Genomic DNA, 24,835 nt, shown 5'->3' on the forward strand with positions numbered 1-24,835 from the left:
TGGATCATAAAAAAAATTGACCTTAACTTTCCATTTTATTTCAGAGTTCAGTTGTAAATCTGTAGGTGTTACAGCCAAGGGGCATTCAGATATATAGAAAGATGGGTAGTGGTGTTTCCACATCTGAAATTAAATCAGTGTTACCAGTAGTTCAGCTATATGCCTTTGGCTTCAAGAGCTTGCCTAGCAAGGCCTTTTAGGATGAAAAATCAGGTGTCGTATGTAGGAGAAATGATGACCAGGGAACCTGTGTTTCCTCTCCTAACAAAAAGATTAGGGGACATCAAATGAAACTAATAAACATCAGGTTCAAATAACCACAAGGAGAATTTTTTTAACTGGTGGCAAAGCTGTGATAAAAAATACTGCAGATGTTGAGTTTACATGAGTTTTTAAAAAGGATACATTTGTGTTAAAAAATTATCTAGGGATATTAAATGGAAAAAAGAAAAATGTATTTTTGGCTCAGCAAAGTCTAGCTGCTGAAAATATATTCTGGGTAAAAAAATGTGTTAATATTTTTCCTTTACTGTCTGCTAAAGGCCACAATTGGAAAGAAACCCCAGGCTAGATGAAGTCCTGTCTGATTTATTACTTCATGTAGCTTTTTTCTTTTAGATGGGCAAACACCTTTTCCAGACATTTCAGCTCTGAGCTTCCCTATAGCAGGATCATTGTGGCCATTGGGGCAGCACTGTTTCCTTTAGGCCAAGGGCTGGATCTCTGTGAGCCACTGGTGTTTGGTAGGGATGTGGTCAGAAGGTTCAGCAGGGCAGCTGCAGTGCAGGTCTCCTTGCTGGCTGATTTGCCTTTCTGCCTTGGTGTGTGCCTGCAGCCATCCTGCTACCAGGGGCCAAGGTTTTCATCTTCTGCACAGGGCTGTGCACTCAAAGTTTGTGACTGCTCTCTTTTCTATTTCTGTTCCTGTGGGGAGCCACTAATGGTCCCCTCTTGAAATCACTCACTGCATGTCAGGATGTGCAGGAGCTCAAGGTAGTGCTAAATGAGCTCAGCATTGCAGGCCTGCATTAATACTGCCATTTACCTGTGGTAATTGGCTGTAGATATGTGGAAGATATTGATCTGGCTGGATTTCTGCTCTAGATCTACTCTGTCAATGTCTGAGCTGGCTTGGATGTCCTGCATGGGATTTCACTGTGCCAGTTTTGATGTAATATGATGTGTCTTTGGGGTCAGATTCCATATATTAGTTTGGGGAGTATTCTCAGCCAAGAGGTGTGTGTGTATGTGTGTATATATGTATATACACACACATATATATACTCTCAAAACCAGACACCCTGTGTTATAGGCATTCCAAAGGCATTCCACCCAAAAGGACAGAATAATCTCTTTGGGATGGCAGAAAGGGTAAATGCAGAGAAAGCCCCAGCTTTGTCCAGGAAGTTCTCAGAAACAAAGTAGAATGCAAAAAGGATCCAAAATCCTTTGAACAATAAATAAACTGCTTTTTAGCCAATTTTGTGTCTGAAGTGTAGTCTTACAGCTGAGTTTAAGGCGTTTAGGAAAAAAAAGAGAGAGATTAAAAAAAAAGGAAATGCTGATGCATCCTCTATTGAAACTGTGTGAATAGGAACATATTCAAGCTTCTAAATATATTTTCTTCTAAGAGTCTAAAGGCTGCAAGGACTTCTCCATTCTTAATTATACAGTGCAGTCTGTTTCTGACTTACAACTTCAAAAATAGAACTTAGAGTCATAAATGAAACACCAGGGGAGGGAAAAAGAGACGCCGTTTATGATAAGGAAGAGCTCTACTAATATTTTCACTGATGTTGCAGCCAGTCACTTGGGTTTTAAATTCAGTGACTGTTATGCAAACCCTTTAATATGCTGGCATTTCATTAAGAGGCTGTTTGAAAAAAGTAATGTGGGTAGCTAAAGCAGTAGCAAAGGACAAGCAGTGTAAATGTCTTATGACAGTTCTGTGGCTGTGCTGGTTGTGTCTCAGGTCTCAGCAAGGTCGTGTCTCTAACAGGGTTTGGAAACAGTCATTTCAGGCAATAACATATTCTGAAATTCAGAAGTATTTCCTAAAATCTGGCTTATTCCCTGACAATTTGAGCTCTGCTCTCTTTTCTGGAAGTGAAAGAAAGCTCAAAGTCCTCTGGTGGGACACCTGCAGATTATGGTGGTAGGACCTATAGCCTTCCTGGATGTGGTCTGAAATTCTTGACTGCATTATAGCAGGTACTTTTACCTCTAAAACCCTCCCTAGACTCCTGACATACAAAAGAGACATTTCATTTATACTTTTTTATTTCTCATGAAAACTTTGGGAGGACAAGAAGTAGGACTTAGTGCTAGTGTGTCCCTGGATATAGGAATGAAAAAAGCAACTGGGACTGCCCTGATCCAGGGTGAATGAGCTGGATCCACATGGGCAGGTTTTTGCTGATAATCTTCCACATCTTTCACCTTCTGCCATTCAGGCAGGAATCCACTAGAGATCACTTTCAGTCGGAAGGGTAAGTGGCTATTTTCTACTCCCAAAATACTGGGATAAATTCAAAGGAGTGTGTGGGGTAAACCAATACAATTTCAGGTCTCCCTCCAAAACCTTATGGGATTTGGAGGCTGTGGGCTGAACAAAGGTAGTGTGCCATGGAACTGTTACAAGTGTCCATAATATTGTAGTAATATCTGCACACATACTTAAATAAGGAACATTTTATAAGAGGGGTTGTTTTTTTTTTTTTATTTCATTCTCTGGGATGATAATCATTCCAGTTGCTGATATGAGTTGTGAGGCTGCAGAAGCACTGCACTAGGCTTGAGCAAGCACTGCTTTTCAACAAGACTTGTTAGCTCAGCCATCCACCACCTTTGGGCTCCCGGGGCCAGCACATTGAAACTTGGTGTCTCCAAGGGTAGAGAGCATCTGCCTGGCTGAATCTGCTGAGAGAAAATCTGTGCAAGAGTTTAGTTCTTGTCTTTGCACACACCCACTGCCTTTGTGCTTGGTTGAGGTGTTTGCCTTTCAACTCTTGCTTCTGAAGACTTGTTGCAAGGCTGAGTGCAGCCAGGAAAGGCTGGAGACTGTTTGGTTATCCAGTGTTTGTGCTGAGTGTGCCTGGGGGCTGCTGTGAGGGCTGGTCCCTGTTTGAGCTGAGCCAAGAAGGTGTAGACTCTCCTCTGGAAAGCTTGTTTAGACTGTAAACAGGAGACAAAGAAAAGGGATGCAGGTGAGGTTTTAATCCTACCTTTGTAGACTATGGAACAAAAACCTGGTGGAGGTTGCACAGGAAGAGCTGGGATGGCACCAGGCCAGCATTATTGGAGAAAAGCTTATATTCTATTGGATTTATTTCACTGCAGTAGATTAATGCCATTGATTCAGACACTTGAAGGATGATGTTTTTCTCTTATAAATGTGGGTTTAGTCCTTACTTATTTTCCTCAGAGCTAAAGATTATTCTGTTCTTATTAGAAGCATAAGTTAGATTCAATACTTCAAATAATGCTTTCTAGTTCAATACACTTGGGTTTATAATTTTATTGCACCAGTATTTCCACATATTTTTAAATCAAAATCAATCCTAGGATTTCAAGTTATTATTAAGTTTGATTCTAATTCTGCTGTGTCATTTGTAAGTTACAAACCCCTCCCCCCATCATAAGTTTTATCAGGTAGTATTTTCAGTAGTAACCATGAGATATTTGAAATTTTATTATGAAACCATATAAGTGTCAAATTTTGAGTTAGGATTGGCTGTTACCTTCATCAGGCAGTTTCATAAGCACTAGTTCCCCTCCAGCTTCCAGAGACAGACAAGAATTTTCTTCCACTGATAAGTTTTATCTCTTTATTTTTGAAAAACATCTAGAAGTAGTTTTACACTACTTTACAATGTCAGGAAGGGGTCTGAGAGTGTACATGAATTTGCTAAGAAATTGGATCATGTCTTTGAGTATCATTATACATAAGGAGACTGTGCCCTAAGGTGCATACACGTCATTGGCATTTAGTGTTAGCTCTGTAGTCTGTGATTTTAAATTCAGATCTGAAGACTACTTTAGTAAATGTGATACCCTTTATTCTGATTTGTTAGTGGAAATTTAAAAACAAATCCTCTTGGAAGGAAATTACATGAGCTAGTATCAATATGTAAATTTTTTACCCCACATGCTGTAAATTCTAGTTATTGTGAAATAGGAAGAGTGTGTACAGAATTTAAAAAAATAAAAGATAAAAAAATAATTAAAAACAAAGTAGGGGAGAGTCATCATTCTCTAACTAATGGACTAAACATATTCTCTTGGGGTCAGATAGTGTAATTATAATTATTTACTGAGCTCTTGAAGCAAAGGTAATGATCCTTTGAGCTTGCAGCTTGGAATCTTTTGTTCTTGTATAAGGTGCTGCACTCTTGTGAATTCTGGAAGAAGGAAAATATCAACAGTTTTGTAGGAAAACTTAAGCTGGAAAGGGTAGACAAAGAAGCAAGAGATAAAGTTTAAGAGCCTGATATCTCCTTATTGATATGTGGAGGTATATATCTACGTGATACATTCCATAGTTTTGTAGTGATTCTCCCATTATAACTATTTTTGCATTGATTTCTATGCTCTGACTGAAGAATAAATAAAATCCATATGAATTAGAGTTTTTCTGAGGAGGCAACTAAAAAAAACCAACATTTCTTTAGTTAGAAAGAGTCTATGAATGCTGGCCACTCTGTAATGGAAAGCATGGTAACTGTACTTTTGAAAAGCAGTGTTGTCCCACTTATATGACTTAGCTGGAGGTGTCTGGATGATAACTAAGACATGTGGATTACTATAGGATTTAGTGTCACGATGTTGGTCCACAGAGTACAGATTACTCCTTTGTTCTTGAGTCTATAGTTGTTTCCAGTTAGCTTTGTTATGGAGTTGCAAGTAGACTAATGTGTGTTGGCAGGACCATTTGGACTTCTGGGGCTCTTAGCTGCCACACTGCACTGCTTTGGGTTTCCCTCCAGGGCACCATATTGCACAGAACAAGGGAACAGAATGATCATTACCAAGTGTCACCTACTATATGTCCAGTAAGTGCCTAAGGATTGTACTCGTCCTCTTTACTTACAAGTTGGCTGAAGTGTTTATTGGTTCTCAAGGATGCCTGCAGTTTCTTTAAAGCAGTAAAAACCAAAGTCAGATGAATATAGTGAAGCTTAAACCCTTATAAAGGGTTTTTTTTCCTTACTTCAAGTCCTTATCTGCTTTAAAGATAGCAATAACAATTGGTAAACCTCTGAGACCCTGACCTTCCCCCATAATAAAGTATCTCTGATATTTTGGCATAATTGTTGTAAGTGTTCTATATTTAACTATCCAGTGTCCTTCATATTGAATTTATACTAACAAAGTTTTGTAGAATATGTTCATTATGTTAAAGAGCTTAGATGAGCCAGTGTGCTGTATGAAGAGCTGTCTAACTAATTTTGTTACCTTTGTGGGGGATTCTGCAGACCTGAATAGATTTAGGTGTATGCATAATATCTGAGAGCAGGCCTGAGAAGAACAAATTGGAGATATTGATGGATGAGAAGCTCAGCATGACCTGGCAATGTGCACTGGCAGCCCAAAAAGACTGTATGAGGTCTCTCCCAACCCAAACCATTCTCTGATTATGATTATATGACAATGCAACTACTGTATGTATTGGTGAAACTAGTAGGATCTCTTCTGTTGGACTTGTGCTATCTTGCATTATGAGGCACATCTCCCCCTGGCCACAGGTCTGTCACCATCTGAAACTAATTTACAGGTATAGTGCATATTTGCCATATACTTGGAATGTATGTTTCTCCCTTCTTATGAGGGAGAAAAAAGCCTACAGGTGTGGAAAGGTATAGAATCATAGTAGCATGGTTTGGTTTGGGTTGGAAGGGACCTTAGAGACCCTTTAGTTCCATCATTCCCAGCCTTGGGCAGTGACACTTTCCATTAGACCAGGTCGCTTAAAGCTCCATCCCAACCATGAAAACTTCTGGCATTGGAGTACACCACCAAACCCAACCTTTGAATGATACCTGGAAACTTTGTGATATAGTACTTTTTATCAGAAGGGAAGCATCAGCTTTGTGTTCCTTTCCAAGTTTGATCTGTTTCAAGTAACTGTGTTCTTTTTGTTTTGATTTGGGTTTGTTTTAAACAAAACCAGTGGCACAACAGCATGAGAAAAACCACCCTAAATTCTCAGAGTTCTGATAAACTTAGATAAAGTTTCATTCTTCCTACATGTGCTAAGACTCCTAATCAATACCCGGATCAAGTGTTCTTTTGCTGTAAAGAGTAACATTTGATAGTTGATTTTTATGTATAGAAACATAGCAGAAATGAGAATATTTTTAGCAATCCGTATTTGCTTCACTGATTGTCCTTTCAGACATGCAGAAGGACACATTCATTTACAATATTCCCTTTTCTTTTATACCCAAAATACTTACAGGCATCTCACAACAAATGTACTGCACAAGAGCAGTAGAGTCTCAATCTAATACTTTGGAATTTTCTCTTTTCACTTGTCCTCATTTGCAAAGAAAGGATGGCCCAGTAGTTAAGTCATTAGCCTGCTGCTTTGGAGATGGATTTTACTGCTCTTAAGTTGTAGATTTCCTTTCCAACTAGGACAAATCTGTCAGATAATAAGAATGCAGCTCCATCTAATGAGGACATGGAGGGTGATTATGTTTGTCCTCAGATACTGTAGTAAATGCTCAAAGTAAGATGGAGGGAATTTTATTAGTATTCTAATAAAGAAAATGTGATTACTATACAGCAGATCTTGTAGCCTACAGTCAGTGTTGAAAACATAAAGAATTTTACTTGAGTAAATCCTTTAGCATCAAGCATTCTCTTTTAAATTGTCTGCTTTTTTGTAGGACAGAATTTTTACTATGGCAGCTCTTGCATCACAATGTGAGATTTCCTTAAGAGCAACCCTAGTTATCCTTACTGTAGTTCATAGCAATTGCATGGAGCATGAGTGTTTTAAAGCAATTATATTGTTTAGTCAAAACTGTTTTAATGAAGTCTGTCAAGACAGGTTATTACTGATTTCTATCACTATAGTACATGTAACCCAAATGTATTAAGGAAGATGGTAGGTGTGAGTGTTTGGGTAGACTCCATTTTGAATCAGTTATGTCTTTTGGAAGGACTAAGTGCTCTGTCTTATTGCCTGTGAAGCATGTTGCATTAAGTCTGTCATCCGACAGATTTGGACTTGATGATCCTTGATGGTCCCTTCCAGCTCATGTAATTCCATGATTCCTAGTGAAGTATTCTTCATTTTACAGCGCTGCTGACAAAACCGTGTTTGGTCCGAAGCAGCAGCGGAAGCGCTGAGCTGCAGCACTGAGGTTCTTTGTTTTTGTGGCAGGGTCAACGACTGCATCCTGCGAGTGAACGAGGTGGACGTGTCGGAGGTGTCGCACAGCAAAGCCGTGGAGGCGCTGAAGGAGGCCGGCTCCATCGTGCGCTTGTACGTGCGGCGAAGGAGACCTATACTGGAGACCGTCGTGGAGATCAAGCTCTTCAAAGGGCCGAAAGGTACATCAGGAAACTAAAGGACATCCGTTTTACACTTGGTGCTGAGCCTCTCTTGTGTCTCGAATGGCATCCTGCCTTGTTGATTTGCTAACCGGTTGACCTGTCAAATATGGAAATGTAGTTCATTTAGGCTGCTGGAACTTGAATTCGTGGGTATGAATTTCCGTCTCTTCCTGAAATATAATGGAGTACAAGGAGTTGTGGTTTGCTTTGTTTGGTGCTTACTGCAGAGATGTCTTCTAAAGACACACAGAGAGTATATGTGGCAGCACATATACTACCTCTAAAGTTCCTCTACTCAGGCCTTTGACTTTCATTTAAGGTGCTGTTGAATATGGAGTTTCTGAATTCTTCCTCTTTTCAGAGGGCTTTTGGATTATCTAGTTTACCCTCTCTACTTTCATTATGGTTTTTTCTAGTTATCTTTGGAACATGAAGGCAAGAGTATCAACTCATATCCATAGAAGAATTTTATTTTACTCTTCAACAAAATTTTGTGAAAATCTGGCACAAAACCTTCACTAGTCTAAATGAGCTTTATTGCTTCCATTAGAACCTTCTGGGTATGGAACAAAAAGGCAAATTCCTTTCTAGAAGCATTTTTCTTCATTCCCGATTTCGGGACAAAGAAAATGCGTATTTTCACAGTACATGTGAATATGTGAATAGAGTAGAATGAGCAGCAGTTAATTTTTTTTGATCCATAATGGCTATTTCATAAGCAGGTCTTATGTGCATATATATATATATATATATGTATGTATGAAATGAAGACTTTTGCATGTATCTTAATATTTGCAGTGCACATGAGTTTACTTTCCCTGTTTTATCTATAGTGAATAATCTGCAGCTTTTTCTGTGTTCTCCCTTACATATCCCTTCATGTGAATATTATAGTATGCTTCTCCATAGGGCTTTTTTATACCAGTAGTGGAGTATATTTAATACATGGAGACATATTGTTGAGATTGACCTCTAATACTGAACAAAGATAGTGCAACACTGCAAACAGTGCACTCTTTGACACTGCAGTGTATTCATTGTACTCTGCTCTTGGAGAAGAGTAAGATATATTTAAACGTGCATCTGATGGTAAATCCCCAAAAGCCTGGATTCTTGTGGTCAATTACAATGCTGGATTGTTTTTCTAATAGAAAAGCATTTCTAATGGTATTTTGTATGCATGTGAATTCACAGTAATAGTGCAGGCAGTGTTTTTAAAGATTTGGAATTAAACTAAGTGTGTGATGTGATAGTCATTTTGAGAGACCTAAGGCTAAAGAAACTAAAATTAACTTGTCCTTTCTGGTTGTGATGAAACTGAAAATTATTCACCGTGACCAAATTTCTGCTACACTGTGAAAATGGACAAGAGAGGCAATCATTATCTAATAATGGGTTTGCATCGTATTTGTTTTGAGTGTATGCCTGAAACTATTTCTTTTTACAATTACTTTCATAAAACAGAGTGGATACCAAAAAGTTACCTTTTAGGGCAAGCTAAAGAACTTCTGCTACTTACTGCTGAAAACATGATTTTGTATCTATATTCTTACATTATGATCTTACATGAAGTTTGCTACAGATTTAAGTTGAATTTATTTTTTTATATTTTAATTTTTATAGAAACAAGTTAGCTGGAAACTTGGATGAAAAATAGTTGATGGGCTAATTTTCTCCAAAAGCCAGGCATTTTGCCTTCATAATTTGGGCAGTAAGGAAGCATTAGGCTTTCTGTACAGATAAAAAAAAAGCAAAATGAGGAAAATAAATAATTTATAGTTGGGATGAAAACCTTATCAATACTATTTTTAATAGTATGAAAAAATTAGCCATTAAGAGGCATCAAGCTCTTATCAGAAGGTGAGAATGAAACCAGTGACTCTTGGCTGTAGTCACTCCTGTGATGCTTATCTCCTCACATTTCAAGTGATTTATCTGTGAACTGGTCTTTCACACCATTACTATGCAACGTAAGAACCACTTAGTATTTATATAAACAGTGTTTCTTACTTCTCAGAGTGAAATTGGAATGTTTTGGTGCCCAAAGTAGGCTCTGAAAACCATCATGGTAGTTTCCACACTATTCCTCCTTTCCAACTCACAAAATTAATAAAGGAAGTAAATCTGTTTTTGAGACAAGAAGGTTGTTCCATACCAAACTTGGTGTAGCAAATACCTTCTCAGTTTTTTTCCTGTCTCTGTACTATATAAGCCAGCATTTACTGAGTTTATTCCCTACTGCCCTGAGAGTTTGCCACATGAAAGCAACTCTTGGCTTCCCTAATACCAGGTTAATTCAGAGATCTCTAACTTACCTGTCTGTGTGTAGTAGATTATATCTTTCAGCACTTGAAGTTGGTGAAGAAGGAAATTGGCAAGGCTTTATATGTAGAGGTCCTTTTAATTTGATCTGAGGTATTCAGGATGAACTTTTACAGTTATTACTCCATAGAGCTTAGTTGGATTTTTTTTAATGGACATTAATTTTTGTAGCTAGCAGCCACCATATAAAAGACATTGATTAATTTGGTGAATGTATTTTAAACATCAGATATGAAATAAGCATTATCTGGCAGTGGCTTTGGGCGTGTGACAGGGGGAAGGGCATGGTTGTGTGCTGCCAGGAGGACCCTTCTGAATGCAGGTACCCATGCAGATGTTCCTGTTGCTGTAGAAAAAGGCTCTTGTAGTGTCATATGTGCTAAACCTGCAACCCTTTAGTTTTATTTTTGGGGGCAGAAGAGGTAAACAAAGACACAAATGAGTTGTGTAACAGGAAAATCAAGGGTTCAAAGAGAGCTGCAGCTGTGTTGGCATTTAAAGCTGATCATCCCTGACACACCTGATGGCAAGTAGTGGCAGATAGCCATAGTCTGTGTCTTGAAGGTAGTTGCTATCATCCTTGCAGGCTCTTCCTCTCTTTCATGTGCTTGGGAGATTGTCTTTTCTATGCCTCTTGCATGTCTCTTCAGTCAGGAATACAATTCACTGTTGGCTTTGCACAGGAGTGAGTGGCCAACAGTAGATGTTTTGTTTCAGTCACTCCCAGGGCACTGCAGATTTTGCAGCCAGCATCTCTACAGTGGCTGGCAGCTATAACAAAGGAAAGATATACTAGCAGCTTTCTTATTTAAATCATGGGGATTTTGACACTGCTGAAAATCTTGTCATTAAGTAATACACTTCTCTTGCTGTGTATTGAAACAAGAGAAGCAGTAATGAGGATGGATTGCCCATGCTGCAGTGTTCATTCCTGGGGAGCAAAATGCAGGCATTCAAAATACAGCAATTTAATGGTGCTGTCTGGCTTTGTAATATAACTTGTGCATTACCTTCCTGTAAGACCCTGCAAAGAGCTGTGTATGGGCAGTGAATTGTGGACTTCAGTCACTGCTCAGGGGTTCCAGGGCTCTGTCCCATCTAATTGCATTTGACTGGAGGATTTTAAACCTAAGTAGTTCCACTGACCTCAAGATTTTCATGCTGTCCTATCACATTCCAAATATACTTCTACTAAACCCAGAAGCATTGAGTAGTGTGATGATGCACAAGTGATAGGAGTTAAACTTGATTATTTTTTAATTTCATTTTTTAAATGATCAGCAGAAAAATGTATTTCTACCATACTAGAAAATTTATGGCAGTCAGAAACTTGGGTAAATACAGAGGTCATGTAAAATACTGCCTACCAACTTGCCTACCTAGCTGATAATGTAAGCTCTGATATAATCTACCAGAAGAAAAGAAAAAAAAAAATGCAAGCAGAAAATAAGGATTCTTGTAAGTACAGGAGTGTTGGATCAGATGATAAACTTTTGACCTTCCTTCTATAGGAAATGTGGTGTCTTAAAAGACATCAAAACTGCAGAAATGAAGTTCAGGGTATGTGAAGCAGAACAGCTGAGTACCAGGAAACTTCAGAGGAGAAATGTCAGACATAAAAGCAACCAGAAAAGGAACAACATAAAGGACAACTAGTTTTGCTATGTGGATATTCTGGTGGCTTGAGTATAAAGTCACAAAGAAACAGGATTACTTTCCCACACCCTTCATGATTGTGCCTACCATTACAGTGTTTGCACTGTGTCCGGATCCTGCCACGATGAGTGGAGCTGCCCTTCTGTTCACGGCATTTTAGATGAAAAGGCTCTGGACAGACCTGCAGCTCTGTCACTTTTTGATTTCTAAAAGCATGCTGTTTGCTCATTCCTGGTGAATTCAGCCAGTTACACATTATCATGAGGTCCACCCCACACTGCTTTGGGCACTAAAACATGTTTAGGGGCATCTAATTCTCTGCTTTTTCTGTTCTTAGAATTAAGGCCATATAAAACTTTTCATTTAATCCATTTGGAGTGTGTTTGTATTTGGGGCTTCAGATTAAAAATTAATGCATCTCTTAAGTACTGTTCAGCCCCATTCTCTAGCTCCCTCTGGATGGCTATCCTTCTTATCTTAAATTTCTTAATCAGCAAAGCTTTAGCTCCTAAACCAGACACCTCAATAAAATATGCAAAAATAAAATGGGATTAATATAAAGGGCATAATGTGCATTTATTTTGGGAATTATGTATATCTGTCTAAATGTTAGACTACGTCACTGGGCATAACCAGTTCCAGAGTTCCTATTTCCTTGTGTTCTGTGCTGAACTGAAGTGCATGGTAGATTTTCTTTTCCTGCAATTATTTGTTTTATTCTTGATGACACTGAATAATGTCAGTGGATGGTAATGAAGCTTTCTTACTATAGTAAGAAAAGAGTCAGTATTATATAAGTAGTGTATTTTTGGACTCTGATAAGTTATGAGATTTTCTTGAGAAGATGCAGAGATTTTTCACCATCAATATAAGGTATGATTTCACTGTAGATTTATCTTGGATTGTTACTGAAATGTCCTTTAGTCCATTACTGTCTATAGTTTCCTAGAGGTTCATGCTTCTTTTTTCATAAGAATAGATGTATTTTAATTTGGATTGGTGGCTTTACTGGAAATATCTTGTGTGTTCTGTTGCATAAATAGTATCCCAGCTTGCAGTGACAACTGAAATTGTCCCAAAAGTACGGTTCAATTATGTGTATTTCAAAATGTCTGCTAGAAAAAGTGTTCAATTCAGAATAGCAGAATAGAGGGTTCATTTAAAATTTGAAAGTGCTGCTGTCAGTAAAGGAAGGAGGAAACTTACGACTTTTATCTAGCAAAGCAAAGCCAAAAGTTACTTTTTTATCTCAGATAATACCTACAGCACTTAAAATGAAACAAGGGGCTTTTTGCAAACAAAGAACCCCAATATTTATTTCCTGATTTCAGAGAACAGTGAAAGTTTTCAGATCTTGCTATTTCATAATTGATTGCAAGCCCTTGCTTCAGACTGATGATACTTTTTCTTCTTTTTTTTTACTGCAGCTATCACTTCTACTACTTTAGTGATCTATTTTCTCTAATTTAAGAGATACTAAATATGCCATAGCAAGCTTTAGCATGTCGGAATAGGGGTTTTATGTCAAGTTAGGCAGGTATTTTCTTAATTAAAAAATCAAGAATTTTTTTGTAAGATCCAAAGTGTTTTCAGCAAAACAATTTTTTCAGTTTTTGAGCAAAATCTTTCCTTATGGTCTTCGAAGAATTTCAGTCTTATGATAATATCAGCTGTGAATTTACTTATGGTTTTCTTTTCTTTTTTTCTATGTTCTCTTCCTTCTGTGCTCTTTGAATCCTTATCTAAAACAGAGCAAAATGGGGCAACTTAAAAGACAGAACCATATAAAAATGGGGAAGCAGGCAAACTTTCTCAAGTCTGGGTTTAACAAACTATTTTGATTCTCAACTCTAATTTAAGTACTTTACTTCACATTACTGTAACCATATCACATACTTCAGGTATAAATAGAAAACCACCACAATTGAAAGGGAAATACCTTTTTTTTTGTGAAATATCTTTGCTTGAAGGAACTCATATTTCCTCTAATTAGCAGAAAGTTGCTCCATTAAACACTAATATATAATTTTCCAGTTTTAAAATAATGGCTCAAACTGTCATTTTTAAGTTAACATCACTAAAAAGCATGGCTTCCCTGCAGGCTAGGATTGCCTAATGTAGGAATATGTGAGTATCTGATAGTTTATTGCATGAAAATTTTGTTCTCTTGAAAATCTGTGCTATAAAAGCCTCTGCTGTTTTCCAGCCATCTTTTGACACAATTGTGTTGCCACTGCCTGATGTGGTAGCAGTCGTAGGTTATATCTGCACACTTTTATTTCCCAGACTGAGGATCATGTTTTCTAATTTAAGTGATGATAAATGCATAGAGCTGCTGTTATCATATTCTTCTTTATGGTATAAATAAAATGTCAAATGTATTATCTACCTTTGGTCACTAAAGACTTGCCATCTCATTTGGGTATGTTACCATATATGAAGTTTTTCTTTAAAGAAACCCACATTGATTCTATGAAGGAGATACTTCCATTTCTGAAGAAAAGTAGTTCTTGTATACAATTTCACAAAGTAATATTTATTATTAGAATGGCTCTTCAGTTCTGTTTTTTCTGGCTTTTTCTAAAGTCTTTTTCTCTTTAGTGGAGAAAGAAGGTAATGTTATGTTTTTTGTTAGAAATGCAGTTTAATGGCAGGAAGCCATTAAAGCAGCTTATCCTCACATCAGACCTAATTCAACCATCTTTGGAGATTACTAATCAGTCATTAAAGAAATTATTTTCCCAGCGAAAAAGAATATTTTCAAAGGGAATTCAGAATTCCACCTTCTGGCTGGATGTCTCACCTAAAACTGGAGCTATCATGTGAACTGTAGGATATTACTTGCTTAAAGTCTTTAATATTTTCACTAAAACTATGATTTTCCCCTTTTCTATTTAACTGTCATTTTCCATTGGCAGTTAAGAAGTAAACAGCATGTCTGGGAAGACTGTGCAGCAATATTATATGCACATATTTTGTCTGTTTTTCCCTTGAAACCATTAAGCTCTTAAGAACTTTCCAAGCAGGTCTGAAGAATCCTGTGTTCATATGCAAAATGAACATCTAATCTCATAGTAGATTTTAAGTATCATTTTCCAGAAATCATTCATAAAGTGTAAGGTTTCCACTGATATGAACATTGCTTTCTGCAGCTCCATCATGCTATTTCTGAAGTGGTGCTGTAGCAATTTCAAAGTGCAGTGCTGTATTTTTAATAGCCAATTGAGATGGCTATAAAAATCCAGCACTGTGCATTAAGATCATTACTAAATTGCTTCAGCAATACTTACTGATGAGGCAGCTTCAGCAGAACACATTTCATCTTAATGAACTGTGGCTGCAATAGAGCAAAAACAGCAGCTCAGGGAAAGATAGATGTGCAGGTAGGCTTGGATGCCAACAAACTGGAGATTTTGTTTCAAGAAAAATAAGTTTTGGTTGGTTGCTTTTTGTTTTCAGTAGAGAAAGAAGTCTGTCATCATTTTCATTACAATTGCAGTTAAATGGTAGAAGATGGTGCTATGAAATTGTGTCACATCAGACCAAATTCAACCATCTTCACCTAGCTAAGTAGATCATTGACATTTCAATTGACAAAATTTTCTGTGCTTTCTGAATTAGGTAGGAATTTAGTATTATTATCCAGTTGCCTAGATAGTTTCATCAGCTCTGAGCAGAGACAACAAAGGGTATGGTGCTCCAGTGTGACCTTGGTTTTTATTGTTCTGTCATGAGGTGTTCACCCTTTTGCTGTGGTCAAAGTTACTTCTTAAGCTTTTGCTGCAAATCAAAAGCTGTTAGCATGGTTAACTAGATTCCCCTGGTGGTGTCATTGTCACCTTCACAGGTTTAACTCTTATTTTTTCTGAAAATTTGAGAGAAGGAAGATATCTGCCTTTTTTTTTTTTTTTTTTTTTTTTTTAAATAGCTTCCTTTAGAGACAGGGCTTATTAATTTCTGAGCTCATCTTCTGGATAAGTGATGGATGCATCTCCAGCTTTGGTTCATATGGCATCCTTCTGAGTGATAATAAAGCAGACCATTTAAAAATTCTGTACTTGATTTATCCCGTCCTTGTGGAAATGCTTCAAAGGAACTTGCTTTCTAAATGGATTTCCCAGTTACATAATGATTTCCAGCGTGCTGCTGAAAAGTTTCTTGGAACATCTTTTGTCTTGGGCTTGTATGAAAAGCTGTGATGCGTGTGCTTTGGGATTCTTCTTGACACTATGTTCTTTTACTCTCTGCAATTTTTAAAAATCCAAAAGACAAAGTAAGTGCCTTTCCTGTTTTTGTTGTTTGGGGTTTTTTTTGTCTATGCCAAATGTGAGGAAAATTCCCCATGGATCTTGGCCTGCTTTTTTTTTTCATTTCTGAAGTTTTGTCCTGACTAAAGGTAATACAGTAATTCTCGTAATTTTGTCATTATAGCATGCTTTTGTACTCCTTTTTTCCTCTAGGTTGTAAATTTCTGGGTCAGAAAATAATTTCATCATTTCCCTCCCCATTCAGGAGTAAGAGTTAAAAGGGGAGTTAGAGAAGATCCCTTTCATTATGTTTGGCAGTGCTGTTTTCATCAGGAGGACAGGAGATGCAGCAGACAGTGTAGCTGTCTGGAGTGTTAATTGTCTCATCAGAATTTCCAGATACACCATAAATCAAAAGATAAGAAAGAACAGTGGAGTCATTTGCTAAACTCTTGGCTGAGCATGGAAAAAAGTCTTTCTGTAGACAGGAGGCCAACATCATTTTTTCTGTTTCTTAGTGGAGGAGTGAGAATTTCCTAGGGAGTGGCAGTTTTCTTGGTCTTTTTCTCCTCTACCTATCTGATCTGATTCAGGTAGATTTAAGAAAATTATTATTATGCTTGACTGTTCACCACTTTAATAATAAACATTTAATAAATATGACAACTATTGCTGGAGCCTAATTGACATCCTGATGCAACAGAAGATGGGGATTAGCCTGCTGTGTAGAATATGTTCATTTCACCTGGGTAGTCTGAAAATCCTTGTTTCCTTCTTTGGAGACCTTCATCCTATTTTGAATATAAAGCCTAATGTGCAAATTAGTCACATGAAACTACAGAACAGAGTTTTCATCCTTTATTATTTAGTTAATGACCTGTGTAGCAAGTTCTGTCTTCTTGATAGTTTTTAGATGTCCAGATCTTTCTCAAGACATCTGCTGTCTTAAAGACAACACAATCAGCAAAATTTTTCATTGCCATGAAGAGCACCTTTAAAAGAATGAATGGTATTTAATTAAATGTCTATAGCATGAGGAGCTGTAGCTCTTCATTTTTGCCTCTTCATTTTTTTGCCTCTTTTTGCCCTGTAATTGTAAGCATGGGCAGACAGTATTTTAGGTCTTCTGAGAAAGGCATTACAGATTCTAATCATGGTGGAGAGACAAAGCTGGCTGCAGCTTTAGAGATTCAAGTGATCTGGTAAATAAAATATCACCCTGCAGTCTATTTAAAAATTATTTTAGGTTGTCAATAACATTCTTCTGTTTGGGGTAGTTGGAAGGAAAAAGTAAGAGTTACATTAAGGCATCTCTGAACATCTGAAGGAAGTAGCTGTCTTAGAAGTCAAACACCAAAATGATTAATTGCAATAGGCTATTTCCAGTCCCCTACTCCTTTCTGCAGGTCTGCCATCCTCCTATTGCCTTCTGTATTCCAAATTCTAGATGGAATTTCAGTTGTCCTTAATTAAAACGAAAGAAATAATGCATTTGTCAAAAATAATTTTCCCTATATTATTTTAGCTTTGACTTGATATTTTAGGACATTTTTCCAACGGCTTTGAAGAATTGTTCTTCCTTCATCAGTTGGGGGTGGGGGGGGGGGGTTATTTGTTTGTTTTGTGTCTCTAAACAGTATGTTAGATTTCCTAGAAATGACAGCTAGGTTTTGGAGTTCAGGTGGAAGACCCTTTGGTGTTTGCCATGGAGCACACTGTGCAGATGATCATTCTTTACAATTGAGCTGTCATAAGATGAGACACCAGGAAGTGCAGGCTCTGGGACTCCCGTGCAAAAATGTTCTGGTTCTGTCTTTATCACATCAGTGATGTGTACAAAGGGCAGCTGAGCTTTTATGTGCAGTGAAGGTTCTTCTATTGAAGACACAGTGAGATCCTTACAGAAACAAAGTAGAGCCTTGCTGTGCCACAGTCTCGTGCTCCCTGACACGTAGGCAGCTGCTCTTCAATTCTTCTTTTGAGTAAAGCCATTGTTTTATGGGAGTATCACTTGTTCTTCTTACCTTGTAGAGACTCATTTAAGATTTTTTTCATTCAGAAATTCTGCTATTTGGTCCAATGACAAATTGATAATTTTTTCTCAACATTAAGCTTTTGGTGTGCTTGGTAGATGAAAAAAAAAAAAAATACTGTGACCTCTTCTAGTGCAGACTTTGACTGTTGTATGAGAAAGGCAAGGAGGTAGCTTGATGCTTATGTCTTTAGTGGCTAATTTTGGAGAAAAATGCACCTCTGAGAGCTTGAGAAAGCAAATTATATCTGTGGAGGAAATCTCCATGAAACCAAAAACACTTGGGAGTATATCCAAAATATTTCAAGAGCACAAAGCTCTGTGTTCTTTACCTGGGATGTTGGCATGTGAATTTTGAGTAGCAACTGATATGAGCAAACAACATACCTCCTCTTGGATTCTTTAGGAAAAAATATTATCCTATCATTATTTATTGATAGGAATAAATAGTTGCAAAGCAAGATCTTGGAGCTTCATGACATAGAAAAGGGTATAATGACACAAAAACTCTTTAGGATATGATAAAAGATATGTTGCATAAGCTGAAAGAACAATAGCCCCAAGATATGCTTGACATGTTTATTTTGGAAAGTGATATTTGCAAATAAGGACATGATAGACTTTTCTTTCTCAAAACTGTGTTTTGGTTTTTGTTGTGTTTTTTTATGCAAAACAATTTGTAGGCTGTCTTATGAAATTAATAGAAAGGCATATTATTCACTCTAACAGAGAGAACTGAAATAAGGCAATATAAAAATACAGCAAATAATTTAGTAAAATTGTTTATTGTGGGCGCATTTACATTTTATATACTCTAATTGAAAAATAAACTCAGTGTAAATGGTAGGCCAGGGTAAATCTTATCCACAGTCTTTAGGTCAGACATGTATAATTTCTAAATTTAAATTATTATCAAATGTCTCAGCCAAAATTTTTGAAATTTATTTTTAAATTGCACTTTTAAATACTACTATAGCAAATCAGACCCCCTCTAATGCAGGGCTGTAGTTTCAGAGATGTACTTGGCAGTCACAGAGATGTTGTGATTATAGGTGCTGTCTAGACAAGATGTGAGAAGTGCCTGCCCTTTTGCTGGCATCAGTTTGCACAGAAAGGTCCTCCCTGATATGGTTGCTATCATGATCAAAATCAGCAACAGAGGGACAAGATCTCAGCCTCAAATGAAGAAGCAATAGGTCTGGCAGCACTTAGAGAAGCCAGATTGTCACACACTCACAGGGCCTGATGGTCTTGATGGCAGAGCACCAGAATGTATCTGATGGCATGAGTGCTACAATGGTTTCTCCCATGGGGAGAAAGTAGGGAGAAAAACTGGAAAGATGAAGCAGAAAATGCATCCTTATTGAAGTGAACAAGAGGAGCTGAGGGGCTGTGAAGCCATCAGTGTATTTTTAGAATCTCAGAAAAATTAGGAAAGCAGGAAATCTGTTTATAGGCATCTAGAAAAAGGTTGAAAAGTAATGATAACCAGAGGAGACCATACTTCCCTTCTGCAATGCTTCCTCATTTTTCTCATGATTCCATGTGCTGGGAGGGTTCAACCCTGAAAGTGGTCTGAAAAAGCAAAGATGTAATTGAGCAGGGTCCACTGCAAGGTGCTTTCAGCAGGAATAACCACATAATCTGCTAAATAGTACCTAATGTAAAACTGTAGGAAAAGAATCATGTGGAAGAGTAGCTAGAACTTTGTTAGCTGTAACATCTTGTCTCTAACACATCCTGATGTGATGAAACATTCAAATGCTATATTTGGTTTTATAAATTGAGGTATGGTATATAAAACATAGGAGCATTCCTTTCATCCTTTACAGGCAAAGCTTTGAGCTCTGTACTTCAAGAAGGGTGTATGCCAGTTGGAGGGACTCCAGGGGAAAGCTGTAAAAATGATCAGAGATTTAGAAAGCCTGTCCTACAATGAATAAATGAGTGATCTGAAGCCATTTATCTGAAATACCAAAGACTAAGTGGGAGGTGGGGGCAGTTTATCAGCACCTGATAGCAATCTTGCCTTGCAGCACATCTTTGAAGAGTGAGTTTGCTCTCTGTGCTCCCTAGGGAGGGTGTGAAACAAAATTTAATAGACAGATAACAAACAAGATTTGCACTAGATGTCGAAGAAATGAGGATCGTGACTACCAGGAGGACATGAGGTCTGTAGCATGGGGAATACCTGGCTGTGCCAGACAGCCATTTGTTGGACATACTGCAACTGTACTTGCTTCTACCTCAGGTTGAGAAGAGTAATGATCTGTTGAGTTTCTTCCTGACCCAAGATTCATAACAAAATTTTCTCATTTCACTATACTTTGAAGACAAAGAGAAGGCATGGTGCTCTTTAAATCCTCCATCTGCAGAAATGAAGAGGGTGTCTTCCAGACCAAAAAACATGTCCTTTTCCTGTCCTCAATAGTAATTTTATATTTTTAATTTCCATCTTTTTTTTCCTTTAGGAAGAATAAAACATTTTATAAAAACTTCTGTGCATGGGAAAATATTAATGAATATTAGAGATAATCTTGTATCTTAATCTGCATTTCTCTGTGTTTTCGACTTTTCTGTTGCTCAAGCCAGGATTCTGCTCCTTTGGACCACTTGATCTGGTGGGTGGCTGATTCTTCACCAAAGGATGTTTTCACAGCATATTTCAGTATTTGGAGGCTGGTAAAAACTGCCTTGCTTTCAATTGCACCAAATCTTTTAATGCTAAGTCTTTACTACATATAAACAGTTTTTTTCCAGCTCCAATCAGAGCTGAGTTTCTTTACATGTAAAATCAGTCTTGTGAGTCTCACTGGTATGAATCTTTTCATCCAAATAGCTGCCTAAATTTTCCAAATGGGGCCCAGAAATGGCCTGTGAATAAATCAAGATGTTAGAACATTCATTCTTTCCCCCAGGGTTTCATTTTTCATTGGAAATGCTGCATATGTAGTTCTCAGAGACTGACCTACACCCTGGCTCTGGCATTACAGGAAAGTTCAGTGTTTATTATTAGTTGAAATAGCTGATGGAAAGGCCATGTTTATATCTCTCCTAGCTAGAACCCCTCAAGGGACTAGCAGCAGGGTCTTGTGTTGTGCTATATCTCATTAAGAGGGAAACTCTTGCTTGCAGAAAATCTGTAGTGTAACTCAGACATGAACAACCATCTTTTTAAAGTGTTATACTCTGAATTTCAATTCTGCTAAGCACAAATTCTTAGAAAATCTTTAATAGTCTGGAACCAGTCTGAAAAAAATTTGTAATTCTGTTTTAAATTTGAGTTCATGTTTTCTTTCTTGTTAGGTATGCTAGAATATAATTCCCTGAGAAAATATTTGGCATAATTTCTGAGAAGTAATAGAATGGCTTTCATCATACAGTGGTTAAATAATATTTTGGGTTGGAAGGGAGCTTTAAAGGTCATCTATTCTCATCTTTCTTGCAGTGATCAAGGGCATCTTCAACTAGACCAGGTGCCTCAGAGCTCCATCCAACACACTTGAACATCCCCCATCCTTGAACACTTCCAGGGCTGGGGCATCCAGAGCTTCTCTGGGCAACCGGATCCTTACCATGCTTACAGTGCAGAGTTTCTCCTCAATATCTAATCCAAATCTACCCTCTTTGAGTTTAAAGCTGGTACCCCTGTACTGTCACTAGAGGTCCTGTCCTCATCTTTTTTAGAAAGACACAAGTGTCTGACTTCACTCATTTAACTCTGTGAGAGTACAGGGTGCTTCTCACTGGCAAATAAAACTTTTTTTGCTTCACTTTGCTTCCGAGAGTTCTGCAAGATAGCATCATCAGTAAACTGAACTGAAGGACTGAACCGCAGTTTGAGAGAGACAAAAAGAATCAAAGCAAAGTGCAGTGACTCATGAATCCATTTTGTGAGTGTCTTTGTCTTATTACCTCTGTTCAATAAGCACCATCTATTTTCCTTCTCAGTATCATTTATATACCTGTTCAACTTTTAATACCATGGCTCCATAGATTGCCTTACACAAAAAAAGCAAAATTATATGTACATTTGTGCCTTGATTTCTCTCTGTGTTTTTAAGAAGAAAGTAATGGAATGGATGACAGATTGATTATTTACGGGTTGATTGCAAATAGATAAGAGGCTGCAAGATGAACTTTGATTTCATTTTGTATTTTCAAGCTTCAGCATAATTGACAGACAGCTTTTCAGTAAAGTATTTCTGTTCAGCTTTGCAACAGGGATGAGAAGATAAATGTTAAATTTTCCTCATCAGCTGGAGGACAAATAAAAGAGATTGATGAGTCTGTCCCTGACATGTATGGTTTTTAAACAGATCTCAAACTGAAAGATTGCTCCTTCTGTCTCCATTTTATTGGTGACAAATTATTAAATATTTCTTGAAGAGCCATTCAATTTAGCAGAGACCCACCTATACTCATTTAAAGATATATCACCTAATGTTATACAAAGCAAATAACATTTCTCCCTGAATACTTTTCTCCTGTATCAAGTCTGTAGATTTCAAAAATTAATCTATATCAGAAAAAAAAAAAAAAAAAAAAAAGGAAAAGCACAGATTTACATAGTATAAAGCCTTAAAAATTTTAGCATCTCATCACAAAGTAAAAACTACTTTAAGGTAGATCTTGATGTGCTCATTTAGAGGAACAAATGCTTTTCATTTGCAATATTAGGAGATGAAATATCTTGTTCTGCTGTCAGTAATTACAGTAATTTGTGCAGAAAATGACATAGGTACTAATGACTGGCAAACTGTGATCTAATGTCAGCATAAATTTGGTTCCTACACCTGAAATAACTGGTGTATTTTGTGCATGGAAAGTGAACCACGTTTCAGGATTTGAACCCAAATTAATATATAATGTAAAGACAATAGCAGGCTCTGGATCTTCTCATTGCAGTCATTCCAGGTGTCTGTGACTGCCTGTCTGTCTCTTGGCACTGCAGAGCAGCCCCTGTTACTTTTTTCCTTTGCCCAAACATTATGTGTCTGAATTTGTGTAGCATCAGTAATTAAACAAGGTCAACTGAGCTTTCATGAACAGTGAGTGAAAAGAGGAAAAAAAACCGCCTCCAAAATTTTGTTGAATTGCCTGTGGAAGAGAGGAGACAGTCAGGGAAAGGGGACTTCTCTTGGTTTTACACCTGAGAGATCTAGATCAGATCCCATCTGATCCCATGCTGATCCCATTTCCAAAAACTTGTCTTCAAAATTAAAACCTTAGAGAGCTGGTTGATTATTGGTTATGAAAAATGGCATTTTTAGCAGGAGATGCAGTTTAAATAAATGTTGCTATAAAGGCATATTTATGGTAATGAGGCTAATTGCCTTAAAATTTTGGAAAAAATGGGACAGTAGTGATAATTTGATTTCCCCCTTTTTTCAACCTGCGTGCATTAACTATATTCTAGATAAGACATTCTCACAATGCATGCAAAGGTAGTTAAATCCAATATCCTCAAGCTTTGTGCTTCTCTTTAAAGGATGAGTTAAAGATTTCATATTTGGTTCTCTAGTCAGGAAAAGAGCTTCACAGTACCAGTGTATCTTTCAGAACAAAAACTTGCAGAAATATTGAATAAGCATTATTTTTACTACACTGTTTTCTTCCACTATAGATCTGGCTTAGCTCTCAAGAGCCTTACAAACCTATGATTGTTATCTTCTCTTTCTCTCTCTTTAACTTAGGAGAGCAGCATATTTTTATTGACTGTTTTACGGGTGTATTACTAGCCTAAACAGCATTTATGTCCTGCTCACTTCAGCTACTTGCTCCTGTCCCTGCATTTTCCTTCTTCCCACATCAAGTTGAGTTTGCAGGGCAGCAGTGGTGACCTTGCAGTGCTCTCCATAGGGGTCACAGGTCTGTAATGAGGGGCCACGTACAAGAGTGTGCTGCCAGCAAAGGGGATGTGTGAACCCAGCTCCACCCTCATCTGCCAGCTCCTACTGCTGCCATCCCTGTGAGTGATGGTCACTGTGCACCTGCTCTGTGATCCAGGTTAATGTGGCCCGGTTTTCATGCCATTTTCAGTTTGCCATTTGGCTGGAACATTTTCATGGCTAACACAGGGCAGGCAGTGGGAAAGAAGGCATGGAGCACATCCGAGATGTCTCTTTTTGTGTTGGTGAGTTTTTAGGTCAGCATATGACAATTTTAAAAATGCACTGTGCAGCCTCCTACCTGGATTTTTTGCTGCTAAATCAGACACCTTAAAATCATGGAGTGGTTTGGGCTGAAAGGGACCCTATAAACCATTACATTCCATCCTACTTGCCATGGGCAGTGACAGTTTCCACCAGAGCAGGTTGCTGAAAGCCCCATCCAGCCTGGCTTGGAACACTTTCCCAGGATGTCTTCTTCATATGTAATTTTGCATAATCCAGTTGACTTTTGCCCAAATGAATGAAAGAGCAGGGATGAGGATGGCATTAAAAGGCCCCAAAACAAAACCAAAAACCTCTTGCCAAGAAAAATACTAGTAATACTAGTAAAAAAAATAAAATATGAGAAAAAAATGAGTAGCCTTTAGCAGTCCCTTCATATCACATTCAGCTGTTCAGGCCACTTATGCCGTGTTTAACATTATTCCCTGCAAGATATAAATGATCCTGTCACCAGGCAGCCAGCCAGATGATGTTTACCCAGCTCAAAAATTCTGCTTTTCAGTGCCTCTGGATCTGAGGATTATTTGTCCTTGTGGGTGCACCAAAAGTATTTAAAAAGCTTCCTGCATGAAAAGGAAGTGACCATTCATTCAGTTCAGTTGTATGGAAATGTGAGAAGAGAAAGGCATTTAAAATCTTCAGATATAAGCAGTTAGTCCTCTTCTTGAGTGGTAGATGTTGAATTTTTCTGATTCAAAACACTAATCTTCACTTTTTAAAAAACCTAATTTGACTGGTCTTAACATGAAATGTTTAGACTTGGTATATCATGTGTTTATTTCCAAAAGAACCAAACTGCTGCTGTAATTCTTGAAGTGTCAGTATATGTCAATAATGTA

General features: G+C 37.6%; 1 protein-coding gene across 12 annotated transcripts in view; it reads left to right on the top strand.

Moving 5' to 3' along the window:
• Window positions 1-24,835, top strand: part of DLG2 (discs large MAGUK scaffold protein 2) — a 966,889-nt gene that overhangs the window by 661,675 nt on the left and 280,379 nt on the right. For all 12 annotated transcript variants that reach the window (XM_079303594.1, XM_079303596.1, XM_079303599.1 and 9 more), the window contains one exon: window positions 7,391-7,560. In XM_079303594.1, coding sequence (XP_079159720.1) covers window positions 7,391-7,560 — 170 coding nt within the window. The remainder of the gene's footprint in view (window positions 1-7,390; window positions 7,561-24,835) is intronic.

This window comes from Erithacus rubecula (genome assembly GCF_903797595.1).
Source record: "Erithacus rubecula genome assembly, chromosome: 1".
Taxonomy (NCBI): domain Eukaryota; kingdom Metazoa; phylum Chordata; class Aves; order Passeriformes; family Muscicapidae; genus Erithacus; species Erithacus rubecula.